General features: G+C 52.9%; 1 protein-coding gene across 4 annotated transcripts in view; it reads right to left on the bottom strand.

Annotated features, from left to right (window-relative positions):
* KANSL1 (KAT8 regulatory NSL complex subunit 1) overlaps nucleotides 1–19,636 on the bottom strand; it is a 74,402-nt gene extending 54,766 nt beyond the window's left edge. For 2 of the 4 annotated variants that reach the window (XM_088179544.1, XM_088179547.1), the window contains exons 1-2: nucleotides 13,470–13,829; nucleotides 2,475–3,837 (exon numbers count right to left, since the gene is read on the bottom strand). In XM_088179544.1, coding sequence (XP_088035670.1) covers nucleotides 2,475–3,754 — 1,280 coding nt within the window. In that variant the 5' untranslated portion in view covers nucleotides 3,755–3,837; nucleotides 13,470–13,829. Of the gene's footprint in view, nucleotides 1–2,474; nucleotides 3,838–13,469; nucleotides 13,832–19,434 lie in introns of those variants that run through there. The other 2 variants (XM_088179545.1, XM_088179546.1) reach the window with 2 other exon arrangements.
* Between the last annotated feature and the right edge of the window lie 4,015 nt (nucleotides 19,637–23,651).

Below are 23,651 nucleotides of genomic sequence, written 5' to 3'. Positions count from 1 at the left end.
GTGCTTCTGCTTGAATCTCAGAGGTGGTCGGTGACTTGGCCACTCAAGGCCAGCAGGCTCCCAGACACTCCTTGTGGCACAACTCTCACTAAAGGTCCAGAAGCAAAGAGCAGTTTTTGGGGGGAAGGCAGGGGCATGCAGAAGCAATGCAGAACACCAGGGGACAGTGACCCAGCAATGAGGAGTGCACAGAATCACAGAATTGCTGGGGTTGGAAGGGGCCTCTGCAGATTATCCAGTCCAAACCCCTGCCAAGGCATGGTCTCCCAAAGCAGCTTACACAGGAACGTGTCCAGGTGGGTTTGGAATGTCTCCATTACACACTTAGATATCCCACCTCACCATCAAAATTAAATTAATCAGAGTTCACATCTTCCTTCTAAGAAGTAAATTCAGAAAGACAAAAAGCCCAGCCCTCCTTGAGCAGCCTCTGCACTCACACCAATGTACAACAATGGCTCTGCAGCACCAGCTGGCCCAAGGCAACTTCCCAGTGGAAAACTCAGCTCTTCCCTTCCTGCCTCTTAGCACTGCTGCAGAAGAATGGCCTTTAGATGTGCTCAGAAGCTTGGACCAGCTCTTAAGGCTGACTTGAGGAGTTCCACCAACAAGCAGCAACACGCAGTGAGCCCTGGCAGTGCCAGACTGGGGCTGATGTCACAGCACCCACCCAGGTCAGCGCTGAGCACCCACGGGCACCAACTCTAAATGAGGTCTGGAGGGCCTGGCCTGGATGCCAGTGTGCATACACACCAGCTCCTGAACCCAGAGACAATAGAAGGACCAGTCTTTTTATTAGCTTTCAAATCTTTGGCTTTTTAAGAGCACTCAGAACGTGAAGGCATGACTAACACAAAGGGTGGAAAAGTCTGCAAAGAATTTCACGCGCCGTGTCTCTGAATGCTGCACTTCCTCTTGGGATTAAGGGGAGTGGCAAGGAAATTTCACTTTGCTAGACAACACGTGAAACCATGAAACCCACAATATGGGAAATTTAGTATTATTTTGGACAGATTTTTAATCAAATGTCTCCTCCAATAACTACCACAAGATTAGAAATACAATTCTACTACTAATCCCAACAATAAGTTTGTGGATGTTATAAAACAGGAATGAGTTACTAAACTCTTGTTTCTAACCATACAAGAACCCCTTTATGTCCACCCACGATGATCAGCTAGCTGCCAGCTTGGCACTGGGAGAAACCCAAACTCAAGCCCCATTTATGACTTCACATGCAGAAACTCATCCTGCACCACCATCCCAAAACATAATGTGACATTTAGCTGAATTTCGTATGCAGAAGCTGTAACATCTGGTTATCTGCACTCATCCACATGAGCATGCTCTGGGAGGATGCTGAAGTTACCAAGTGCCCATTGCTCACATCCACCCAGCTCAGTGAAATCTGTGTCACACAGCCCTTGACCAGTCACCACCACACTCTGGACAACAGGTATCCAAATCCATTCAGTTATTTCTCCAGAGATCTGAACAATCCCAGGGCAGCACAGGAATGCTCAAGTCCTGGTGACTATTTCCAGCCTGGATGGGAAAGCCATTGGCATTCCAGCCAGGACCCCTGTGCCCATGCAGGGACCTTTTTGTTGACCATGGTGATACTTCACAGACGGAGGTTCAATAGGTCCATCAGGGTGGAAGAGATCATCACTGATGCAAGCAAGATTTCACAGACTAGACACAGAATATGGCCTTTTAAGAGGTTTTTGCAAAATACTGTGGTATGCACTCCCAGAGAAAATTCTGGGTTTGGAACAAAAATTTCCCTTCTTCCCTGACCTGTCTCAAGACCTTTTGCCTTGAGACGGATCTTCCTCCTCCACACACAAACTGACACCTAATACTTATGTAAACAGCATCCAGTTAACAACATAATTATAAAGCTGTTGTCATCATTTAATGCAACTCACAGACAAGAAGAAAATTCCCAGCAATCATTTCCCAGATTCAAGAAGAGAGCACACTCGCTTCACGCTTCCGCTGGCACTTGAACCAAATCCTTTCAGAGCATCATTTTCCAGGCAGTTCATTTAACAAATAAAATAATTCCCCAATCATAAATATGCTGTCAGCTACACAGATTCAGACTGGCCTTAGTTTACACAACAGGTTTACAACAAATATTCCCGTTGTAAAACAACAAACTTTTCCTTTCAGGAGACAGGACCAAAGCATCTTGGAGAGAACTGTTAATGGCACTGCAGGTTTGCACTGCAGCTCGCACCACTCCAGCCAGCCATTATTTCCACAATTTGCTGCTCCAAAAACACCAAAGACTATTTCCAGTAAGCATGAGCAATTTTATCTTCAGCGCTGCAAATCACACCGCGCTGGTTTTAACAATTCTTTGACCAAAGACCATCCAAAACGTAGGTTCCTACAAAACCGTGCATCTATCTGCCACCTTCCACCTTGCTCCCCACATGGAAAGGAATCAAGTGAGTGCTACTTACAGTGGTACATGGGGCTGTTCTGGGTCTGCTTTGGTCAGTTCCTCCTCCTCAACGTCCGACTCTCCCCCCGAGCTGCTGTCGGTGACATCCGAGTCGAAGGCCTGCTCGCTGCACCTCAGGTTGGCCATGCCGCTGGCCGTGAACCTCTCCAGCTCTTCTGATATTGAATCGCTCTTCAGGAAGTTGCTCAGGCCCTCTGAAGCAGCCGTCTCGCTCGCAGCTTTCCTCAAGGCTGCTTCTGCTTTTCTGGTCAGCATCAGCTGGCTGCGATGCCTCAGCGGGTCCAGAGCTGGCAGCTTGCTCAGCGTTTTCTCCAAGAAGCCGCCCAGCTGCTGCTGGATGTGCCTCTCCACCTGCTTGGCCTGCACCACCTGCAGGCGCTTCTGCAGGCGCCGGGCTCGGCTCTCGATGTCCGCCTGCCGCCGCAGCAGGGCCCTGGTCCTCATCTCCGAGTCCAGGGCGCTGTGCTGGGCAGCCAGCACGGGAGGCTTCTGCTCCTCCAGCCTGCTGCTCCCGACGCCGGGCACCCGCGGCTCGCCGCCCTCCAGCACCCACTGCTGCTCTGCACAGTTCAGGGAAGGTTTATTTGCACCGCTGTTATTGCTAAAGGGAGCTGCGTGCTCTGCATCAAGGCTTCTGTGCGGAAGAGTGCAATTGGTCAAGCCGGTCTTCAGGTCCCCCAGGTCAGAACCTCCTGTATTATAGTCAACAGTCTGGAGGGCAGCAGAAGGAGGAGCACACTTCCCACCGTTCAGAGAACTAGAGTTTTCATGGTCTGAATTGGTACTTTTGGCCAATTTCTTGGCCAAGCCATTCACAGGCGCTTGTGGGAGAGGTGGCTGGCTATTAGTACTCATTGTTTTGAGATTCTCCAAAGTGAATTCCAACACCGGTTGCCTCCCCAACAGATCACTTGTTTTCAGAAAGGACTGAGATAACAGAGAGTGAGATTTAAGGACTGTCTGCTTGTTGAAGACTCCTTGCAGCTTCAGAGGCTCTTTTGAAGAGACAGATGTTACATCCGAGCAGAGATAAGAGGCCACTAGCGGCTGCAGCTTGCCCAGCTCTTCCTTGGTAGGGTTGTTTCGGAAATCTAGACTGGGATCCTCCGGAGCAATGGCTTTCCTTTTGGTGCCGTTGGCAGCCAGGAGGATGCTGTTGGCGTTGCCGTTGCTCTCGGCACTGCCAGGAGACAAGGTGGAGGACGGGGGAGCCAGCTTGAATCGGATGTGGTGAGCTTCGGCTGCTGCGTCAGTGAGAGCGGGCGCCATCGCAGCCATTCAGCACAGAGCCACGGGGAGTGCAGGCTGTGCCGCTGCCCAGGCCAGCTCCACTGCCTCCCACCGCCGCTCCCGAGGGCAGCCTGCAAGGAAGGCAAAGCACACGGTCAGCCTTGCGGGGAATAAATCAAACTCTGCGCACAAGGGCAGCGGGGCGCGGACGCGACGCTTGCGCTTTGCGGCGCTGAGCGCGGCCTCTTCCCCCCGGGAGCCCCAGCCCTGCGCCAGGCAGCTGGGAACGCAAACAGCAACAGGAACACACGGGCCGGCCCTCCAGAACCCCAGCATCGCCCGGAGTTAACGCCTCTGACTGCTACTCCCATCTTTCAGCTCATCCATGAACCCTTCCAGGCCTCCATGAAAGCTCCAGCCCTGGATGCTCCTATTCTTCAGCGCCAGCAGCTCACCAACTTCATCATTAAAATCCCTGAGCTACACCTATGAAATAGTTTGCAGTGCTTCTACTGCCAGCTCAGGGGTCTTAAAAATGATAAATTTGACTATAACATGTAATACAGACAGGGCTTGAGAGGAACAAATCTCCATATGCTTAAACTCCCAGTGGCTGAAGAAAGCCCACGGCTTCCCTGAAACTTGGATTTCAAGAAAGTCGCTTCCCTGGTGTATATGAAACCTACTTTCCCAGAAGTACATTTCCGAATGAGCCAGGTGATTTCCAGTGTTAGCAATTCCCATTTCTCTTTCAAGAGCATGGATAAAGATTAACCCACACAAGCACAGAGCAGTGCTACACTGACTGTCACAGCAGGCCTGGGTTTAACTCAACTAGAGCAAACAAATTAAGAGAAATAACTAAAGACTCTTCGTTTCTCTACACTGCAGCCTCTTCCCACCCACCTTCAAGTCTCTGGTCATTCACCCAACTTTCCTTACCACTAAAACACTCAGTGTTTTTAAATGCCTTTTTAAATTGCATTCAAATAACCCACAGCACTTGCCTGTGCTGCCAGTGAAACAGTTACTTGATTTTCCTTTTACTGCTAAACTTATTTAGCATCTTCCTAAGATATTTCAATGTCAACTTAATAATAAAAAGTTGCCCCGATCTCTTGCCTGATATGCCAATCCTCTAATTTCACATAAATTTGCATAAACTTGTTGTAGCTGTTCATTAACACACCCCAATGACCAAATTAATGCACCACTTTACCGGAAAAGCAGGGACTATCTAAAGTTTTAATATGTTTAACAAGGAAAATTTCACAGCCAGTTTTGTTTCTGGGCTCATCCAGTTGCTCCCAACATCAGATCCAGGTGCTTCTCTGTAGCAGGGAGCAGAAAGACATGAAGGCTGAAAATCAAAGCACAAGAACCTGAATTCTTGTGAGCAGTCCGAGATGAGGTAGAGAAACAAACCCACATTCCCACGGAGGGAAGGCTCAAATTATTTGCTCTGTGTGGTTTCCAATGAGTTCAAACGTTGGTCAACTGTCGAGCCCCTGACCAGGTCCAAAATACAGACCCTCCACAGTGCTAGAATCCCCAAGTGGTTTGGGTTGGAAGGCACCCTAAAGCTGATCCAGTTCCACGCTGGGATGGGTCATGCCCAGCCTCTCAGCCAGCAGTTCTCCTCCCCAGGGCTGCTCTCCATCTGCTCATCCCAGCCTGGACTGGCCCCCAGGCCAACAGCCCTTCTAACTCACTCTCCACAAAATCCAGTCAGGTGCCACAGAAGCAGGAGACAGGGAAGGAAGAAGACACTCCCAGAGGAACTGACTGCTGCAGCAGAAATATCAAGATGCTGAAGGTGGGTTCAGGCTTCCAGAGTCCCCTACTCACAGAACTTACAGCATTCTGTAATCAACTACACTTTATCCTTACTTAAAAAGGATCTGCATATGTCTAAAAGTTTAGGCCACACTCACTGAAAATGGCTCTTAGTCACCATTTGGGTCCATAAATAAAAACTGAACATGCCTATTCAGGGAAGAAATAAAAAAAAAGGAACTTGCAGGGAACTTTCCACTTGTAGCTAAGACACCCTTGGGAGAGGAGGGAGGAAGACTGTCAGAATAAAGACTTCCTCCACTCCAGCCTCCTTCCAAGAGCTCCACTAGAGACACACACACTGGCAATGACTGCCCCTAAGAGGTTCCCAGTTCTGCAGAAACATGTGGCTTTCCCTTCCAGAGGGAACTCTGGCTCAGGGCTCTGCACCACAGTTACCACCAGACATCGACAGTGGCTTCAGAAACCCCAACTGCAGAGAGAGCAGAAACCCTCCCCTTGGTGCTAAATGACTCCTCATGAACCAATCTGCTCTGCACCACAGCAGCCAAGAGCTTGCAGGAGTTGCAGGCTGAAGGGAGTTTTAATTTGTAGGTCATCTACTTAAATTAACAGAAGTGGGAAACGGAAACAAAACTTTGACACTGCCTTTTCCTCCAGGTTAGCAAACCCACTTGAAAACAGCAAATCCTCCTGCTAAGCTACTGCAAACCTCCTTGGCTCCACTTTTCATTGAGTGGACAGCATTTAGAATACTTTGGAAGCCTGGAAAGCCTCCCCTTAGAATAAGGCTTTGTTCTAGTAGCTTAAAGATGACCTCCAAAAGTTATTTGGTCAATTTTAAAATTTTATTTAAGTCCTTATAAAATCTCTGTATGCTGGACAGCACTGGCTTCTCTAACACTGAATTAGATCTCTACTTTTATGAGCAACCCATGGAAAAAACATTAAGGAACATTTGTAAGCATGTTCCCTCCCTCTGTTTGTAAGTGTGGGTTGTTATTAGAGCTGTATTACACTTACCAGGAATTTCTTCCTAACAGGGAATTGGAGGGGAGAAGGTGTTAAGGCATTTCGGAGAAAGGAGAACAAAGAAAAGGAAAAGTCATGGAATGGGAAGGGAAGGTCATTCACACAGTCTGAGGAACATGCAGAGCATTCTGGCAAGTCTTACAATAATTCCAAGAATTATCCCCAATCTGTTGCCTGCTCCTGGGACCCAAGTTGTGCTGGAAAGTTCTACTGAAATTGCTGCCCCCCCACCAGTATCAGCAGATGCATGTGAGCACCCACAGGTCCCTCTTTTCACCGTTTCCCTGCCAAGGGTCTTCCCAGCACTCAAGGTGACACCTGCGGGACCACGAGGCTTCTGCTGTGGCACTGGCACAACCCCTGTGCTGCACCTGGCCCGGGAAGATCCAAGAGGAGCTGCCTCGGGAAGGCCAGCGTGGTGTTTACAGTGCAGCTAATACTCAATGAACGTTCTGCATGTTCCCTTTAGAAGTAGAGCAGTGCCAGAGCACTTAGCAGTAATTAACAGAGGCAAGATGAAAGGCTGCAGCACGCAGGTAAAACCAGGCTAAAACCATCTCCCCTCGGTGCCCAGGAGGGCACGGGAGGCAGCAGAGCCACCAGGGCTCCTCAGGAGCCTTCACCAAACTCAGGGCAGGCACCCAGAACTCCAGCCTGGCAAACTGAGCAGAGGGAACGGGGCTGGGACAGCCATGGGGCACCGGGAACGGGGCACCGGGACAGCCATGGGGCACCGGGAACACTCCCAGTCACACTACACCCCGAGCAGCACCGGGTCATGACACCCCTGAAAACAATCCCCCAGTCTGCTGACTTATTCAACACCCTCTGCTTCTAAAACCCAATTCTACAATCACACATTGAAAGGAGAACTGGGTTTCCAAGCACATGATTTTGTGCAGTACCTCAGAAAATAAGCCCAAAACAAACGCAGGAAGTTTTGGCTCTCTGAACTCTTTGTGGAAAGAGTTTCTTGGGGAGAAACCAGGCACTGTGCTTGCAGTGAGGGTCATGAGAAACATGGGGAGCTCTGAGCACTGGACACGGAGGAGGCGCCTGGATAAACTCACTCCAGTTTGCTCTGAAGGGCTGTCCCTGCTCTCCTCCCAGACATCAATCCCACCATGGCACCAATCCCACCTGGCCCCTTCACCTGTGCCCTCCATCCCTCCCTGCACTGCTTGGCCACACACACATCAACCTCACAGATTTACATTCCTGGATTATGGTTTAAATCCCTGCCGTTATCCCAAATTCCTGCACTACTGCACCCTGAATCCCCTCCACCCCAAGCTCTGTCCTCCCCAGCACGCATTTCCTGATGTACACAAAGGTGCTGTTAGAAGCAATAAAAGCAAAGTTACCCTGAAGGAAGTGAGTATTATACCAATTCCCACTTCCCCTCTCCTCCCCCACTACAAATCAACAGCCAGCTCTTGAATCTGTGTGGTTACAAATATGCTTCAGTCAAAAAACCAAAACAAAGCACACAAAAAAACCCCGAACTCGCTAAAATAAAATCCCTCTACACTTCATTTTGCAAGTAAAACACATAATCTGTGCTAACCTCAGCAGGTAACAACACACACCAGCTCCCTGAGCCTACAAACACTTTCCACATCCACAATGTCCATCTCCCAAAGTTAGGACTACTGTACATAACAGATTCTCTACGTGCCTTCTGTTATCACCTCTCAATATTTTGTAGTTGTAAGGCAGCTCTACCAATTTAGAAAGGGATTTACATGAGAAGCAACTCTCTAAGCTTTAATTAAGGAAACGTGACAGGCAAGTACAGGACGATCACCTTATTGATAAGCCAGTTATCACGTGCAGATTGTGTGCTTGCAATGACCCACATTTGGGAAACAGGCTCCTTTTTCTAATATTAATTAAAAAAAGGTTAAGAACATATAAAATAACCACAGATTTTTACAATACACACGAGTACATTCCACAGTTATTAACACTACAGACTTGCACCTAATCTCCCAGGGAAAAATAGAATTTTAACAGTAAGAACATCCCAGAAATATTACTGTGCTCCACTTTTGTTTCCAAAGAGAAGCCCTCAAGATCAAACTAAAAGCTGTTATTTCCACTTCCTTGTCCTGAGTGGCAGGGTCTGGTCAACTCTGAGATCTCCTGCAAGAATAATTCCCTCTTACACCCGTGAATTCTCACTGGATATAAATAAAGCAAACCAATTGCACCATCTGAGGTAAAGGAGGTTTCATCAATATGATGTCAGAAAGAAAAACAGAAGCCACAAGGCAAGATTAACTGTCATCACCGCCAAAAAAAAAAAAAATCTGGAAAGGTGAATAACTAAAAGCAAGAATGCCTTCACCTGGAGAATTAAGTGGCTGGAGATAAAAATACCCATTGCTGTTAAAAACTACTCTTCAGAACAAAGTTGCAGTTTAGAGTCAAATCACAAGAAATGTGGTTCAAAAATAGTAATGGGACATCTGCAGAAAGCAGCATCCTATCAGAGATTAAAAAAAAAAAAAGAAGTAAATAAAATTTTAAAAAGCTTCAATTGTGAAATCCGGGTCTCCCCCATGCAGTATCAGAAAGATTTTGTTTTTCTTTCACATAATCTGGGCAAGTTGCCCAGGAAATATGAAAAACTGAACTCAGGACGCAGGGAGCAAGTTAAACAAAAAACAGAATTGCCTTTTAACTTTAAAGACACATTTTCATTCACTAGGTGCAGTCACACCCATCTTTGCTCAAAAGCATATAACTGTTCCCAAAACTCCTAACACCCCCTGCCCTATAAAATGGCACCACCTGAATACTCGGTATTTTAAACTCGGTATTTCAGAGCAAGGCACCGAGGGTCGCTACACACAAGTCCTCCCGAGGCAGTAACAGCCCGGAGAGGAGCAGAGCTCAGTGTCCCCAGCCACACACCCTGCCCAGCGTGGCAGCCAAGTTTAAACACTTTATTCTGACTGCAGTTCGGCAGTTGTTTCCCCAGCTGACTGCAGGTCCCAGCCCACCACGAGGCCATGGCAGCAACCAAAACCGCGGAGACAACAACTCCAGAGCACACACACTCGTTTAATAAAAGGCGATTTTCACTCACACATCACAGCTTCTCTTCCACGGGCCGTAATTACAGCCTGAGCTGGGCTTGCTCTTCCTCATTTAGTGCAAAGCAACCTCACAGTAACCTCCCCATCACATCCTCTGTCGCTGCAGACCTTGGCAGGAAGTTACAAAGATTTCAGACACGGCTCCCAACGTTTGAGAGCTGAAAATGAGAAACCTTTAAGGTTTCTTCAGGCTGAGGCCTGAAGCAGCTCCCAATACAGAAGCACGTATTTCAATTAAACTTTTCTTTCCACCAAATCTGAAAAAAGTAAGTTTGCAGCAAGAGATTAACTCAGGCACAGACGAGGACGAGGCCTGTTCAGGCTGACAGCTACTCCCATTTCCCCTCTTGAGATTTGATTTTGTTACCTTACTCCCCCATTTTATCAGATAAACAGCACAGTTTCATCACTAAATTCAGATGCTGCACTGTCAAAACTCTGCTCTCCAGAATTAAGTCTTCCCAACTACTAACATCTCCCATTTCTCCATTTGTCTCACCCTCCAAACTCTGGCAGTCACCTGCTGGCTGCACCTCGTGGCAGGAGAGATCCAGATTCATTTTCTAACTTTCTTTAAAAAACCTGAACGAGACCTTATCCAAACTCTCCTCTTCCAAAAACCCAGCTCTGAACTCGGCCCGACGAGGACACGAGCAGGGTTTAATGGAATTATGTTTACTCAAGTCCTGCATCACCCAGACTCTTGCTGATTTGGGTATGACAACTCCTGGCCCAGCTGAGAAAGAACAGAAAGCTTTTATTCCAATTTAAACGATTTGTCACAGAAACTGCATCCTCAAACACGCGGCCAAACTCCTGTTTACAGGGAAGGATTTTCAAACCGAATCTTTGCTGCTTTTCATTCCAGATAGACATTGTATTCCTGGAAGTCATGAGCAGGGACATGGTATTTATAAAATGCAGCAACGGAAACGCTGCTTCTCAGATCACCTGCCACTGCAACTGCCCAGTGCTCAGAGCTCCTTTTAATGCAGGGATAAACACTGGGAAGAAGGGCAGGCGTGCACAACTTACTCATTAGCTGGTCTCATCACCATGTGATCCACCTGAGACCCTTCCAGGAATTAAATTCCCATTTAGGCCTAAGTTGACCCACCTGTTTTCTTCTCATAGTCCAATAAAAAAAAAAAACAAAACAAAAAACAGAGAAATGCAAAATCAGGTGTTGTCTGGGTTCGGACTGAGATAGCACCGACCTACTCTCAAAAAAATGGTCCCAGAAAAAGTTAACTTTCCACAAGAGGAAAATTATATGGAAAGGGGTGGGGAGAAAGCCCGTAAATAAAAATATGTGCTCCTTGACCTTTCTCCCAGTCCCCAAGCTTTACCCTTTCCCTCGGGTTGGGCCTAAGAATCCTCAGGCCTTCTCTTTACCTCACTGTCCACCGAGTCCCATCCTGCCTGGAAGAGCCTTTTGAGGTTCCTAAGGACAGGCAGCAGGCACAGCCTGAGCAGGGAAGGGTGGAGTGCTGGAACTCCAGAGACAGGCTTTGTTCCGGGCGTTCATTAGATAATGGCAGTGGCCTTCACCAAAACACGAGTTATAAACAGGGCAAAAGGAAGTGACTTTGGTCACAGAACCGCTCAGTTTTCACCCCTGCCTTGATGATGTCAGACTCTCACCAGCTCTCCGGTTACCGGATGATCTCCAAGAGCAAATGGGACTGAAACACAGCATTTAAAAAAATAAATAAATGGCAAAAGAGGGGAAAAAAGGCGTAAGAGAAACCCACAGCCACATCTGCCTGGTCATCTGCTGCTTTATCACCTCTGACGAGGGAACACAAGTCATTCCTCATTGCTAAATCATTACAAATCAGCTATAACAGTACCACAACCAAGTTCCACAATTAACTGCTCCTGCAGCATATCAATCCATTAAGCCCCACACAGCTGTGCTACCTTGGCACTGTGGCTACAGGGAAAAAAAACCAACACCAACACCATCCCCATCGCCATCCGAGCCGCGCCAAAAGCCAGCCCAGCCCAGGCCGAGTGTGCTGCGGGGGCCGGGGGGAACCGGGGACCGAGAAGGAACCGGAGCCGGGGGGGAACCGGAGCCAGGGGGAAGCGGGCAGGGAAATGGGGCCGAGGGAAGAGGCTCCGAGCGGCGCCGGCCCCGGCCCGGGGCTCCCCAGGCTCTGCCCCCGGCCCCACTCTGCTCCACTGCCCCCTCCGCCCATTTAAAACGCTGCTGACTTCTCAATTAAAGAAAAAAAAATATATAATCAGCTTGAAGCGCGTCGCTGTTCCCGTGCCAGAATGGAAATCCAAGAGGATACGCTAAAGCAGGGAAGAGCATCAGAGGTTCCTCCATGAAAACAAAGGCTATAAAAAGGACAAATATGGTTTTAAAGAGAAAACGCCAGTAGCCAGACAGATCCCTGGCCTGCCAGCCCCGGCAGAGGCTCGGGGGCACACACAGCCACATGTCACACCTCGAGCACCCCCGGCATGTTTCAGCCCCGTGGCCAGCGGGACCGACCCACGGCAGAGTCCGGCCCCAGAAACCGGCTCCTTCCTCACCTTATTTTTAGAGGCACAAAGCACCCTGCACACAACACATGACATGATGTAACCACCAACACGGCCGTGGCCCAAACCAGTTCAAAATATAATGGTCAGTCAAAACAAATAAAAAACCTGCAGTTCCTCCCATATCCTGACCGGTTTCATGGAAAACTACAGTTTGTCATTCAAGTGCATTTTACATAACAGGGAATATAATCTATGGAGTGCCTGCCTTCTGCTCCACCTGGACACGAATTGAAGGAGAGAGAGGAGAGATGACACCTCGGTTTGGAAGGTGGGTCTAATTTTTGGGGGAGAAAATAAGTTTAGCTCCCAATACATTTAGCTGCTTTATTTTTCCTCCTACATGACCCTCATTTATGCCCCAAACGATGGAAATTTCTCCGTAACCAAGCACTGGAAGATGCTAATCCCGTGATGGAAGTAAACACACGTAGGGATCACAGAAAGCATTTCAGGATAGCCGGACTCTCCCAGCCTGTTTTGGGGAAAATAATCCTGGATCGGCAGGGCCGGTTCGAAACAAATAAAATACAAAATACGCGGCTGGAAAGTAAATACAGGGAAAAGGTTTTGGAGCTCGAAGGCACCTGGAAAATGACGCTATTGTGCACCCCGGGAGCAGGGCGAGCGGCCGGTGCCACGGCTCCCGCCGGTGACAGCCCACCGGGATTACCGGCACCGCTCCGCTCCTATTTTCCAGGCGGATTTGGGGCCGCGGGACCTGCTCCCTCCACGCGTTTTGCAAGCTTTGAGGTTATGCAATTTAATTTTTTTTTTTTCTGTTTACTTTTAAAACTTCGCGTGTGCCCCCCCCCCCCCCACCCCAGCCCCCCTTTCCCACCAGGTTAGGGAGCGGTGCCCCCCCCTTCCCTTCCTCCCTCCCTCCCGTCCCTTCCCCTCCCCGGGGGCAGCGGCCACGTGAGAGGCCCCGGCCCGACCCTGCGGGACCCCCGGGGCCGCGATTCCGACCGAAAGCGGCGCCGCCGCCCCCCGCCCGCGGGCCCCCCCCGCCCCGGGCAGACGCAGCACCGGGGGCGGCGGGCGATGGGGGGGGGGGGAAGGGGGGGGTGCGGGGCGGCTCTCCCGCCGCGACCCCCGCACTTTCCGCCGCACCGGGGAGGGGAAGGGCGGGCGGCAAGGGGGGGTGGGGGGGGATCGGAGAAGTTGGGGCGCGGCGGCGGCGGGGCCCGGCGGGGCGCGGCGGCTCTAACAAAGGGGCGGCGGGGGAGGCGCGGCGGGCGCGGGGCGGCGGGCGCGGGGCGAGCGGCACCTACCACGTGACGAGCGGCGAGCGCGGTCCGGGCGGGCTCGGCCGCGGCGAAACGGGCGCAGTTCGCAAACAAACCGAGCGGGCCCCCCCGGGACGAGGGGCGGCAGCCGCGGCGCCGCCACCCCCGGCGCCCCCCCCGCCCGCCCCGGCGGAACGGGGGATGGGCTCGCCCGTGTCCCTCGGCGGCCGCAGTGCTGGGGGTGGGGGGGGAGGGGGGGAGCGCGGCCCCCCCGCCCCCGGGTCGGAGCGCTGGGGCGGAGCGGGCGCTGCGGCGCTTCTCGTCGGCGCGCCCGGTCCCCCCCTGCTCCGGGCGAGAGCGGCGGCGGCGCGGCTCGAAAATGGCGGCCGGGCTCCTTCCCTGCCCTCCCCCTCCCGTCAGCCGGAGAATGCACCGGGGGGAAGGAGGAGGAGGACGGGGAGGAGGCGGGGGGGCGGGGGGCGCCGCCGCAGCGCCCCCGGCGGCCGCGCCGCGCAGCGCAACCCGCGCCCGCCCGCAGCCGGGGGGCCCCGCCGAGCGCCCGCCGCGGCCGCGCGGAGGAGCTGCAGTGCGGGAGGGGAGGGGAAGGGGAGGGAGGGGAGGAGAGGAGAGGGGCGGGCACCGGCACCGCCGCCGGGGAGGGAGGGAGGGAGGGATGGAGGGGAAGGGGAGGGAGGGGCGGACTCGCCGCCTTTTGTCCGCCCGCCGCGGCCCCGCCGTTGCGGGCGGCTGCGCTCCCCGCCGGGCGCCGCCAGGGGGAGCCCGCGGCACGCGCGGGGCACGCCGGGAGTTGTAGTCCGGGCGCGGCCGGGGACACGCAGGACACGGCGCTGCGGGAGCGCCGCTGTTCTAACAGCGATCCAACCGATCCACACCCAGAACGCACGGCACTGCCCGCCCTGCCGCCGCAAGCCCGCTCCCGGGAAAGATAAAGCAAACAGCTTCAGACGATTAAGTGTTTCTCCATAAACTGCACGTCACGCTCTCCCGTGTCCTCGCCGGGAGCTGCTGCGGGCTCGTCCCGCACCGCTCCTGCCTCTGTCCCAGCTTTACTCTGGGAAATCTGCCCGAAGGCTCCGGGGCTGTCCCCGCTCCGCAGACCCCAGCCCCGGGCACGGCTGGGGACGCGTTCCTGCTCCTCTTCCTCCTCCTCCCCTACGTCCTTGCCCCTCTCAGGAGCTCGGTCACACAGCACACACCGAGAGCAGGACAGGATTCCTTTGGGACTGCAGGAACCATTTCCCCTGTGTGACCTTCAGCCTGGGCCCCTGCAGGCGGGTGACACTCCGGGGGTGCCACAGACCCGCCGGGAATCCCTGCCCGGCAAAGCCTTGGGGCTGGACCTCCCTCAGCCAGGGCACTGCTCCGCTGCCATCACAGCAGGAATGCAGCTCTGCCAAGAAAAAACTGCTTTATGCCATCATTTTCCTGCACAGGGAAAAGCTAACAGCAGTGCCAGCTGTGTTCACGTCACAGAGGAGAACCTGCCCCGGGGAGCTGCACTGAGCAAAAAACAAACGCTGTCCTGCTCGACTGCAGAATCAGCAAAGGAGGAATCCTCCTTCCAGTATGGACAGCCCTGGCCTGGATTATGCAGCACACACGGACAAGTTGATTTCCTGCTCGTGCTTCAATCCAGCAGCACACGAGGCGGTTCAATACCACACAAGCAATTGCAGAATACCCTGAGCTGGGAGGGAGCCCCAAGGATGTGAGCCCAGCTCCTGGCCTGCACGGGAATCCCACAGTGCCCGGGCAATGCTCCCTTCCTCTGAAAAGCATTTGACATTCGCAGTCGAGACACTGCTGTTGCTCTTTAAAATCCAATATATTGCTTAACGAATCACACCACAGCACTGTCATTACAGCTGGGTTTTTTGGGCCAGGAAATTCACCTTTCATCATTTTTCTAAGGGTGTGTGCGACCACCTGGGCATGCAGCCAGAGCCACCCCAGGGGTGTCTGCTGACCACACAAATGCTCAAAACACAGCTCAAAACTTAGCTTTAAGTGTTTTTCCAAGAAAATTATTCAACTACGGACAGCAGTGAGACTAATGCTGTTTTTTGTGCCCTAGCAGGGAGCTGCAGACAGCCAGCTCCACTCTGTGCTGTCCCTTGCAGTGGCAGCTGTCCCCTCCAGGATGGCCATTCCCCATCCCCACACACCCCAGGCTCAGCACTCTCATGCAGTACCTTCAGAAAATGAGTGTAGACACCTTGAACAGGGCTCCAAGTCAGTGATGACACCGTGCCAAGGAGGACAGCAGGGCACTGTGTTATCAGCAGCCAACATCCAGCACCCAACGGGGTCACACACACTGAACACCATCTATTCTTAAGGGTAACAAAAAAGCCATTTCTGAAAGGGAACTGCATGAGGAACTCAGCAGCTGCACGCTCTCTCCTGATTCCTCACCTCTCTTGGAGAGAACTTTAGGAACCCAGGACACAGGACAACATGATGGCATGCAAACCTCTGCTATTACTGGGTTTTTAATCTACCTTGAACTAGAGCTCAGCTAAAAGGCAGAAGTAGCAACACATGTGGTTTTATAGTGGAACAGAAGAGTGAGGACAGTTTGTTGAGGAGGAAGTGAAAAGAAATTCCTGTGCAATAAAGTTTCTGATCTTTTGTTCATTCTGCAGTGCAGGATTTTCTGCTGAGGCACAGAGCAAGAGCCCAGATTGCAGCCTGACATTCCAGTACAGGTCTGGATCTTCCTGCAGCACAGACACAGCTGCAGCCTCCATTTCCAGCCTGACCTGGAGATGATGTAGCAAAAATCGCTGTGCAGTCTAAAACAACACAGCTTTGGCCTCTGACACCTTCTGTGTCAGCTCCCCACTCACAACTGTGCCACAACTGTGGCCACCTGGCCACTCCTGGAGCAGCCACCCATCTGTCCCTCACACAGGATGTTCCTGATCTGGAGATGCCCCAGATGAACAAGAGCAGCTCTCCCCAGTGAAACCCCATTTTTACAGCATCATCCTTTGAACTCTTCTCTTCTGCAAAGCATCCAGAACACTCAAACCCCAGTATCTGCTGAGGGCTGTGTGCCCAGCTACTGACACCTAATTGTTACCTCACCTTTCCACCTATGAATCCTCATTACTTGCTCTGGTTGGACCTGCCTCAGAAATTTAACAGTCTCTATACAATGAGTATATACATATCTGTACATAAAATAACTCTTAAGTGTTATTATTAATGACCTTTGAGCCTAAAGCCATGCTATTTCAGTCTGGGAAACATCTTGAATGTGGGAAAGGTGGATGGCAACTAAATAACAGTGATGAGACTCCCTACAGATACAACCACAACTTCTGCACCTTCATTTGCAACCTTACCCTAATAAAAAGCAGTGAACTCAACTGTCAGTGGTCCCAGAAGTTTCAGATGATGCAAAACATTTCTGGTTTAAAGCTAAATATAGATAAGCTGTAGCAACAAGAATCTTTGCAGTAATCATTGCTCGCCTGATAATCTTCTTCACCAGAAGCAAGGCAAGGAAGGTCCTCCCTAGCTGAGACAGACACAGCATGTCCCAGGCAGCTACTCTGGAAATGCTCACTAAACAGGAAAGAAAAAGGACAAAGTCCTCAAAAAACAGAAAGTAGAAGCACATGAAGGCAAAGAGCACAGAGGCTGGTAGAGCTCAGCAACTTGTCCCTGATCAGGCAATTTCTATTTCTGCTGTAGGAGAACACTTGGAACAATTCTATTGCTGTTTGGATTTTAAGACTTGGGGGAAAAATTACCACGGTATTGGTAGCTACTTATAATTCAGTTTAATCCCGAACTGGAGCAGCATTTTAACCAGACTGAATCATAGCTGATAATCAGGATATTATATTAATTATCCTGTGGTCATGCTGAACCATTATCTTGTGATCAGGGCTGTGCTCTGAGACCCTCTGTTCCAGAGATAACCCAGCCTGCAGGTCTGAGTGTCAGGGCTTCGTGCAAATTCCCCAGTCCCAGACAAATCCCCCTGCCTTCACACCCTCGGCAACACAGCCAGAAATCAGAACTCAGAGCTGAAAAAGTCCTGTCTGTACCTGCTCTTATCAACAATCCTTGGTGGGACAAGTGCAGCACAGGAGAATCAGGGGCCAGGCAAGCACAGGGCAATGGCACCGGGAAGGAGAAGGCAGCGAGTCCCTGCTCTGTGAGCACAGCCCAGGCTGCACTCCCTGCCAGGACCAGGCAAGGCTCCCACCAACCTCCTGCCCCTCAGCAGCCCTGGCTAAGAGCCCCAGAAAATAAATGCAAGGGCTGTAACTGAGCTGGTGCCTTCTGTGACAGTAACACACGGCAAACTGTGACAATACCAAGTGCCAGGAGCTCAGGTGAGGGCTGCCAGTGAGAACAGCCCTCAGACAGGTCCTAGCAGAGCTGTAAAGCCACGCTCAGCACACTCCAAAAACCACGCTCCAACAAGATCCTCCCCAGCAGCAGCAAAGGCCCCTCAGCAGAGCTGCCAGGCAGGACAGAGAGACAGGACAGACAGACAGACAGCCCCGTGTGCCCCAGCAGCACACACGGGCACTGCTCCTTCCCCTCAGCTCCTGGGGCTAAGGGGAGGCAGGAAGGATCCACAGTGCCCTCCCCTGTGCCCTCCCCTAGCAGGAGAACCCTCCCAAGCCTTCCCCAAACCAGCACCATCTCCCCATCCCACGGGGGCTGCAGCTCCTGAAATCTCACTGGGTTTTCTCCTCCACACTTTCCCAGGCTGCAGCATGACAGTAAGGAGCTGGCGTTTGGGATCAGGACAAATGGGACACTCGCAGGGCTGACAACACCCCAGTGCCCATGTGGGTGAGAGGCTCCACACAGCCACACATCAAACCCAGCACATCAGCATGTGGCACTTTGGAAATACAGACCAGTCTGCAGAGAAGTTATCTCCTAATTCCCACCAGTGTCAGCAGCATAGATTTCCAAGGTATTTTGTGATAACCTCCAAAACCCACAACAGGGAGATTTAATTCCATTTTTAAAGCCCACAAAACAACTCGCTGTTATTCTATGTACAAAGACCAAGAGCTTTGCTGCTGTGTTGGCCAACTGGAGATCAGATACCACAGCAGATTTGTGTAAGGTCAGTGTGAACAGATTGAGATAAGATTTTTGGTTTTCCCATTACAAGAGAATTTGTCAATAAATTGGCCTAAAGTCAGGCTGCTTTGGCTTGTAGATTTACGAAAAGAGGGAAATGTCCTTCCCTTTGGCACTTCTCTTCAGGTTTTATTCAGCTGCACAGAACTCGATCCCTGTACCTGAGTGCTTAGGACACATTTCTAATGTGTAAAAACATCAGCAAGGCAAGAGGTCACTTTTCTAAAGAAGCACCAGCAAACCCCCAACAGGCTCCACTCTGGACCCAGAAACACCACAGCTGCCTCACGCCTGGGGAAACCAGAGGGACAGAAATGTGAGCAGGAAACTCCAGCTTTAAACCTTTGGTTTTCACAGGAGAAAGCCAAGACCCCTCTGACAGGTGTACACAAAACTCTTGTGGTACTATAAATACGTATATAAACCTGATGAAATCAGCAAATCAAAAGGACCTTATAGTGTAAACATGGGGTTTAAGGATGAACACAATAAAGGGAGGAAAAAAAAGCAGATCTTTCTTTTTCTGGGCAAGTCAGTGCCTTGATATCTCGATGCTGCTGCACGCAAGGACAGGTAACACCTGTAAATACACACATGCTCCCAAGAGGAGCCTCCACATCTCTTCACTACAGGCGTTGGAATGGCTTTGGAGAGAGAAACACCCTGTACACACACACAGGGTGAATCCACACTTCCAGCCATAATACCAAACCTCCATTTTAAAGTTCTGCATCAGCCAAGAAACTACGTGCAGGGCTCCAGCCTCATCCTGCTCAGTCAGGAACCAAGCCAGCACCTGCCAAGGCAGCCGAGCACACCCGAGCCGGGCCCGGAGAGCGCCGGGGCCAGCGGGGCACACGGGACGTACCTTGCTGGGCATCTCGGCCAGGCCCATCCTCACACCTGCGCTCCAGGTGGGCACCGGCGGCACGGGCTCGGCCTCCGGATCCTTCCAGCCTCCGCCGACGCCGGCCGGGATGGAAGTTTCTTATTTATTTACTCGAGGAGGCAGGAAAATCCAGGAGCTGGGGAGAGAAAGGGCTGTCACAAGGGGGCCTCGCCGCCCCCTCCCTCCGTTACCTCCATCCCGGGCCGGGCCGGCGGGGCCGGGCCCGGCAGCGCCCGCAGCGCGGCCCGGGGGGCGCGGGGGGCCGGGGGCTGCCCCCACCCCGATCCCGCTCCGAGCCCCCCGGGCCCGGCCTCGCTTCCCCGGGCTAAAATGGAGGCGCGGGGCGGGCGGGGAGGGGGGGGGGGGGGGGTCCCCGCTCCGCACGGAGCCGGCCGGGCCCGGCCCCCCGGGGCAGCGCGGCGGGGCCGAGCTCTCCCCGCGGCCCGGGCCCGGCGCCCACCGCCACCCTGCCCTCGACCCCCAACTCCCGGCCGGGAGGAGCCGCCCGCCCCCCCCCAGCCCCGCCGCGGCCCGGCCCCCGCAGCCAAGTTTCGGGACGGCGGGGCCGGGGCCCGGGGCTGCCCGCGGGCGGGGGGGGATGGTGGGGGGCGAGCGGCGACCCCCGGGCCGGGCCCGGCCCCCCCGCCCGCTCCGCGCCCGTTCCTACCTGCGCCGCTCCGCCGCCTTCAAGCGGGGACCTTCCGCCCTCCCCCGCGCCCATTGGCTGCGCGCGGGGCATGGGCGCGCCCCATTGGCTGCGGCCGCGTCAATCAGGCGCGGGGGGCGGGGCGGGCGGTGATTGATGCGGTGCCGCCGCTCGGCCCCTGCCCCGCGCCCCCCCCCCCCCCCCCGCCCCCCGCCCGCCGCCCCCGCCCCGGGACCCCCCCGGCCCCGCCCCGGCCCCACCGGGGAGTCCCGGGCTCGTCCCCCCCTCACCGGGGCAGCCGCGGGTCCGGCCGGGCCGCGGGAGCGGCGGGCGGGGGGCGGCGGAGGCGGCCCCGGGTGCGGGGCGGGGGGCACGGGGCGCCGGTGTCCCGCAGGTGGCAGCGGGCCGGGGGGACGCGTGGAGCGTCCTGAGGGCCGCGGCCACTCGTGCCCGGTGCGGAGCAGGGGTCCCGCGGCGGGGCTGGACCCGCCGGGACAGCGGGAGGTGCGGCCGGGACAGCGAGCCCCGGCGCGGGGACGAGGGCTGCGGGCACCGGGACACCGGGCCCTGGCCCGTGATTCGGGCCCGTGGCCCACAGGTGACGCAGGGCCCGTGGCCCTGGGCCCGTCGCTGCCCCACGGGTGACACCGGGGCTGTGGCACCGCTGCCCCGGGCCCCTGGGAGCTGCTGGCCTCAGTGATGCCACTGCCAGCCCAGCGTCGTCTCCTACACACGGAAAACCCTTCCACTGCTGTGGGACACAGCCACGGAGCTCTGCAGCTGCTGCCACTCGTGCTTTTTTAATTTGTATTTTAGTTTTTATCCCCATCACAGGACAGGTTTAATTTAAATACAAGGTCCTGGGCAATGAGAGTCACTGGTGCCCTTTGGGACAGCAGAGCTGGGGAGAGGATCATGAAATCATGGAATGGTTTGTGTGGGAAGAGGACTCAAAGTCCATCCAGTGCACCCTTGACATGGCAGGGACACCTTCCACTGTCCCAGGCTGCTCCAAGCCCTGCCCAGGGACAATTCCAGGGATCCAGGGGCAGCCACAGCTGCTCTGGGCACCCTGGGCCACGGCCTTGGCCAAACTCCAAGTAAAGAATTTCCTGCTAGCATCATCTAAACTAAACTGCTCTCAGGTTAAAGTGGTTCACAAGCCCTTGTTCTGTCGCTTTCTGCCTGTGCAAAAAGTTACTGTCCCTCTTTTTTCCTAAGCTCCTTTCAGGACTGGAAGGATGTTTGAGATGCTCCAAAGACACCGTGAGATGCTGGTCCCACACAGAGCAGCTGCATTCACTGTCCTTGCTCTCCTTCTCCAGGGAATATGGAACAACCAGGTTGTTTTCCCTGGTTATCCAGGAAAATCCAGACTATAACCTTATTCTGCAGGTGACAAAGTTTAAAAGCACTGGGATCCTTGCCTTAGAAAAACCCAGTTCTGCTCCTGCATCAGCTCTCACTGAAAGTCACAGACTTGGACAGAGGGACAGAAAAGAAGATGCTGCAGCAACGAAGTCAGTGGTGAACACCAGAACGGGTGCAAACCTCAGTGAGATGTAGGTGTTCCTAAACAACTCCTGGTGTTCACCACATGGCTGTGATTCAGCCCTGGAACGAGGGAAAAATCCAACTTCATCACAGCTTTGCCTTTCTCTGGAGGCACCTAAAGCTCAGCCTGCCCTGAGCAAAGCCCGGGTTCAGCACCAGGCAGAGCCCAGCTCCAGCCCAGCCCACACGGGGAGGCTGCAGTGAAGAACAGAACAGAACAGAACAGCTCTCACTGCAGGGCTCAGCTACAAGACACAGGAATGAATGCCCAGGATTAACAGAACCATGGGAGGAAACACGGGGAAGCAGCTAGGAAGGGCTTCACCTCCGGGTGGCTTGTACAGCCAAACTCAGCTCTCAGAAATTACTGAGCAAAAATGAGTGGTGAAAGGTTCAAGCCAAGATGACCACATGCAGCAGGAGGAATTCCTGCACAGCCATGAGCCTTCCAGGGCAGCTTTTCCCCCAGGTTTGGAAGTATGAGACAGCAACAACAGCTGCAGTCACAGGGTGGGAACCTGCTATGGAAGGAAGGAAAAAATGAAAATAAAACTAACCTGTTCCAGCACCCAGAGCTTCTTGAATCTCCTGTCACTGCAGGATGGAAAGTGAGGATGAGCAGCAACAACTTCTCAGGGCACCCTGTGCCAGGGCTCACCAGGAAGGATTTCTCCCAGTATCCCACCTATCCCTGTGTCCTGTGCCTCCATGCCCTGGCCCCGGTCCCTCTCCTGCTCTCCTGGAGCCCCTTTGGGCTCTGAGCTCTCCCGGCCGGGCTCCAGGGGGGCTCCAGCCCTGCAGCAGCCCCGGGGCCCTGGCAGGACCCACTCACACCTCACCCACCACTCCAGCCCCCTTGGAAGGCTGTGGAAGATTCACAGGCGACATTGGAAGCCTGGGTAGCAGAGGACAAATAAGAGCCCTGTGCACCCCTGGGTGCCCTTAAACTTCTCCATCCTCTGTCACTTGCCCAACTTCTGAAGGACAAGTCCCACCCCTGACCCAAAGCACCTGGGGCTAAGCCTGCTTTTAAAAGTAATTTATTTGGATTTTCCACATCCTTTCATGAATTGCAAATATATTAACAGAAAAGACTTTTTTCCCCCAGGACTGTACAATTTTTGAAATTAAAAAAAAAAAAAAAAAAAAAATCAAGAAAAAAAAAAAAACCTCAAGGAAAAAAAGTCAAGAAAAGAGAGACAAATTACATTGTTTCAATGCAAATAGTAACATCACACCCACACTTTGCATTCTTCCATAGTTTTGTTGTAAGAAAATTACATTTTCCTAATTCTCTTCAGTGAACACTTGCTCACCTGCCTGCCAGTGCCTCCATGCTTGGCCTCTTCCCCTCTGTCCCTCCTCAAAGAGCCAGATTTTAGTCCTTCAATACTAACTTTGTGTTTTTCCTTAGAATGTAAAATAGCAGCATGGGCTAAATGTGACCCTGGATTACTGGGAAAAAAAGAAAATACCTTTAAGGTAGGAGGAACATATAAAGCCAGGAATGCTTTTACATATTAAATCTTCTGAAGAGCACAAACATGCTTTGAACATCCCAGCTGAATTAAGAGCTTTTTCCAAGGATTTGGAAGTTTCACTGCATTTTTCAGGGAACAAAGAAAAAGGAAAAAAGCCCCCCACAATTCCTGGATCTCTGGTCCCCACACGAACAACATTTATTATGGAAAAGCAAATAGCACCTGCTTCCTCTTGCTTTTCGTTTAGAAAATATGCTGGGAACCAAAAGGAAGCCAATTAACACGGTAATTAGTGGCATTGCACCGGGAGGTGCTGCTCAGACTCCTCCAGGGAGGGATGTGCTGGGGAGCTGGAAAAGCACAGGAGACACAGGAGCAGGGAAATGTGAGCCCTGTGCCACCCCCAGGGAGGGGAATCACCCCAAAACACCCCCAGGAAAGGGGGGGGAATCACCCCAAAACACCCCCAGGAAAGGGGGGGGAATCACCCCAAAACACCCCCAGGAAAGGGGGGG

The sequence above is a fragment of the Sturnus vulgaris genome, chromosome 27 (assembly GCF_052056855.1).
Source record: "Sturnus vulgaris isolate bStuVul1 chromosome 27, bStuVul1.hap1, whole genome shotgun sequence".
NCBI lineage: Eukaryota > Metazoa > Chordata > Aves > Passeriformes > Sturnidae > Sturnus > Sturnus vulgaris.
Note: the sequence above shows the minus strand (reverse complement) of the source record. Positions and strands in the feature narration are given on the sequence as shown.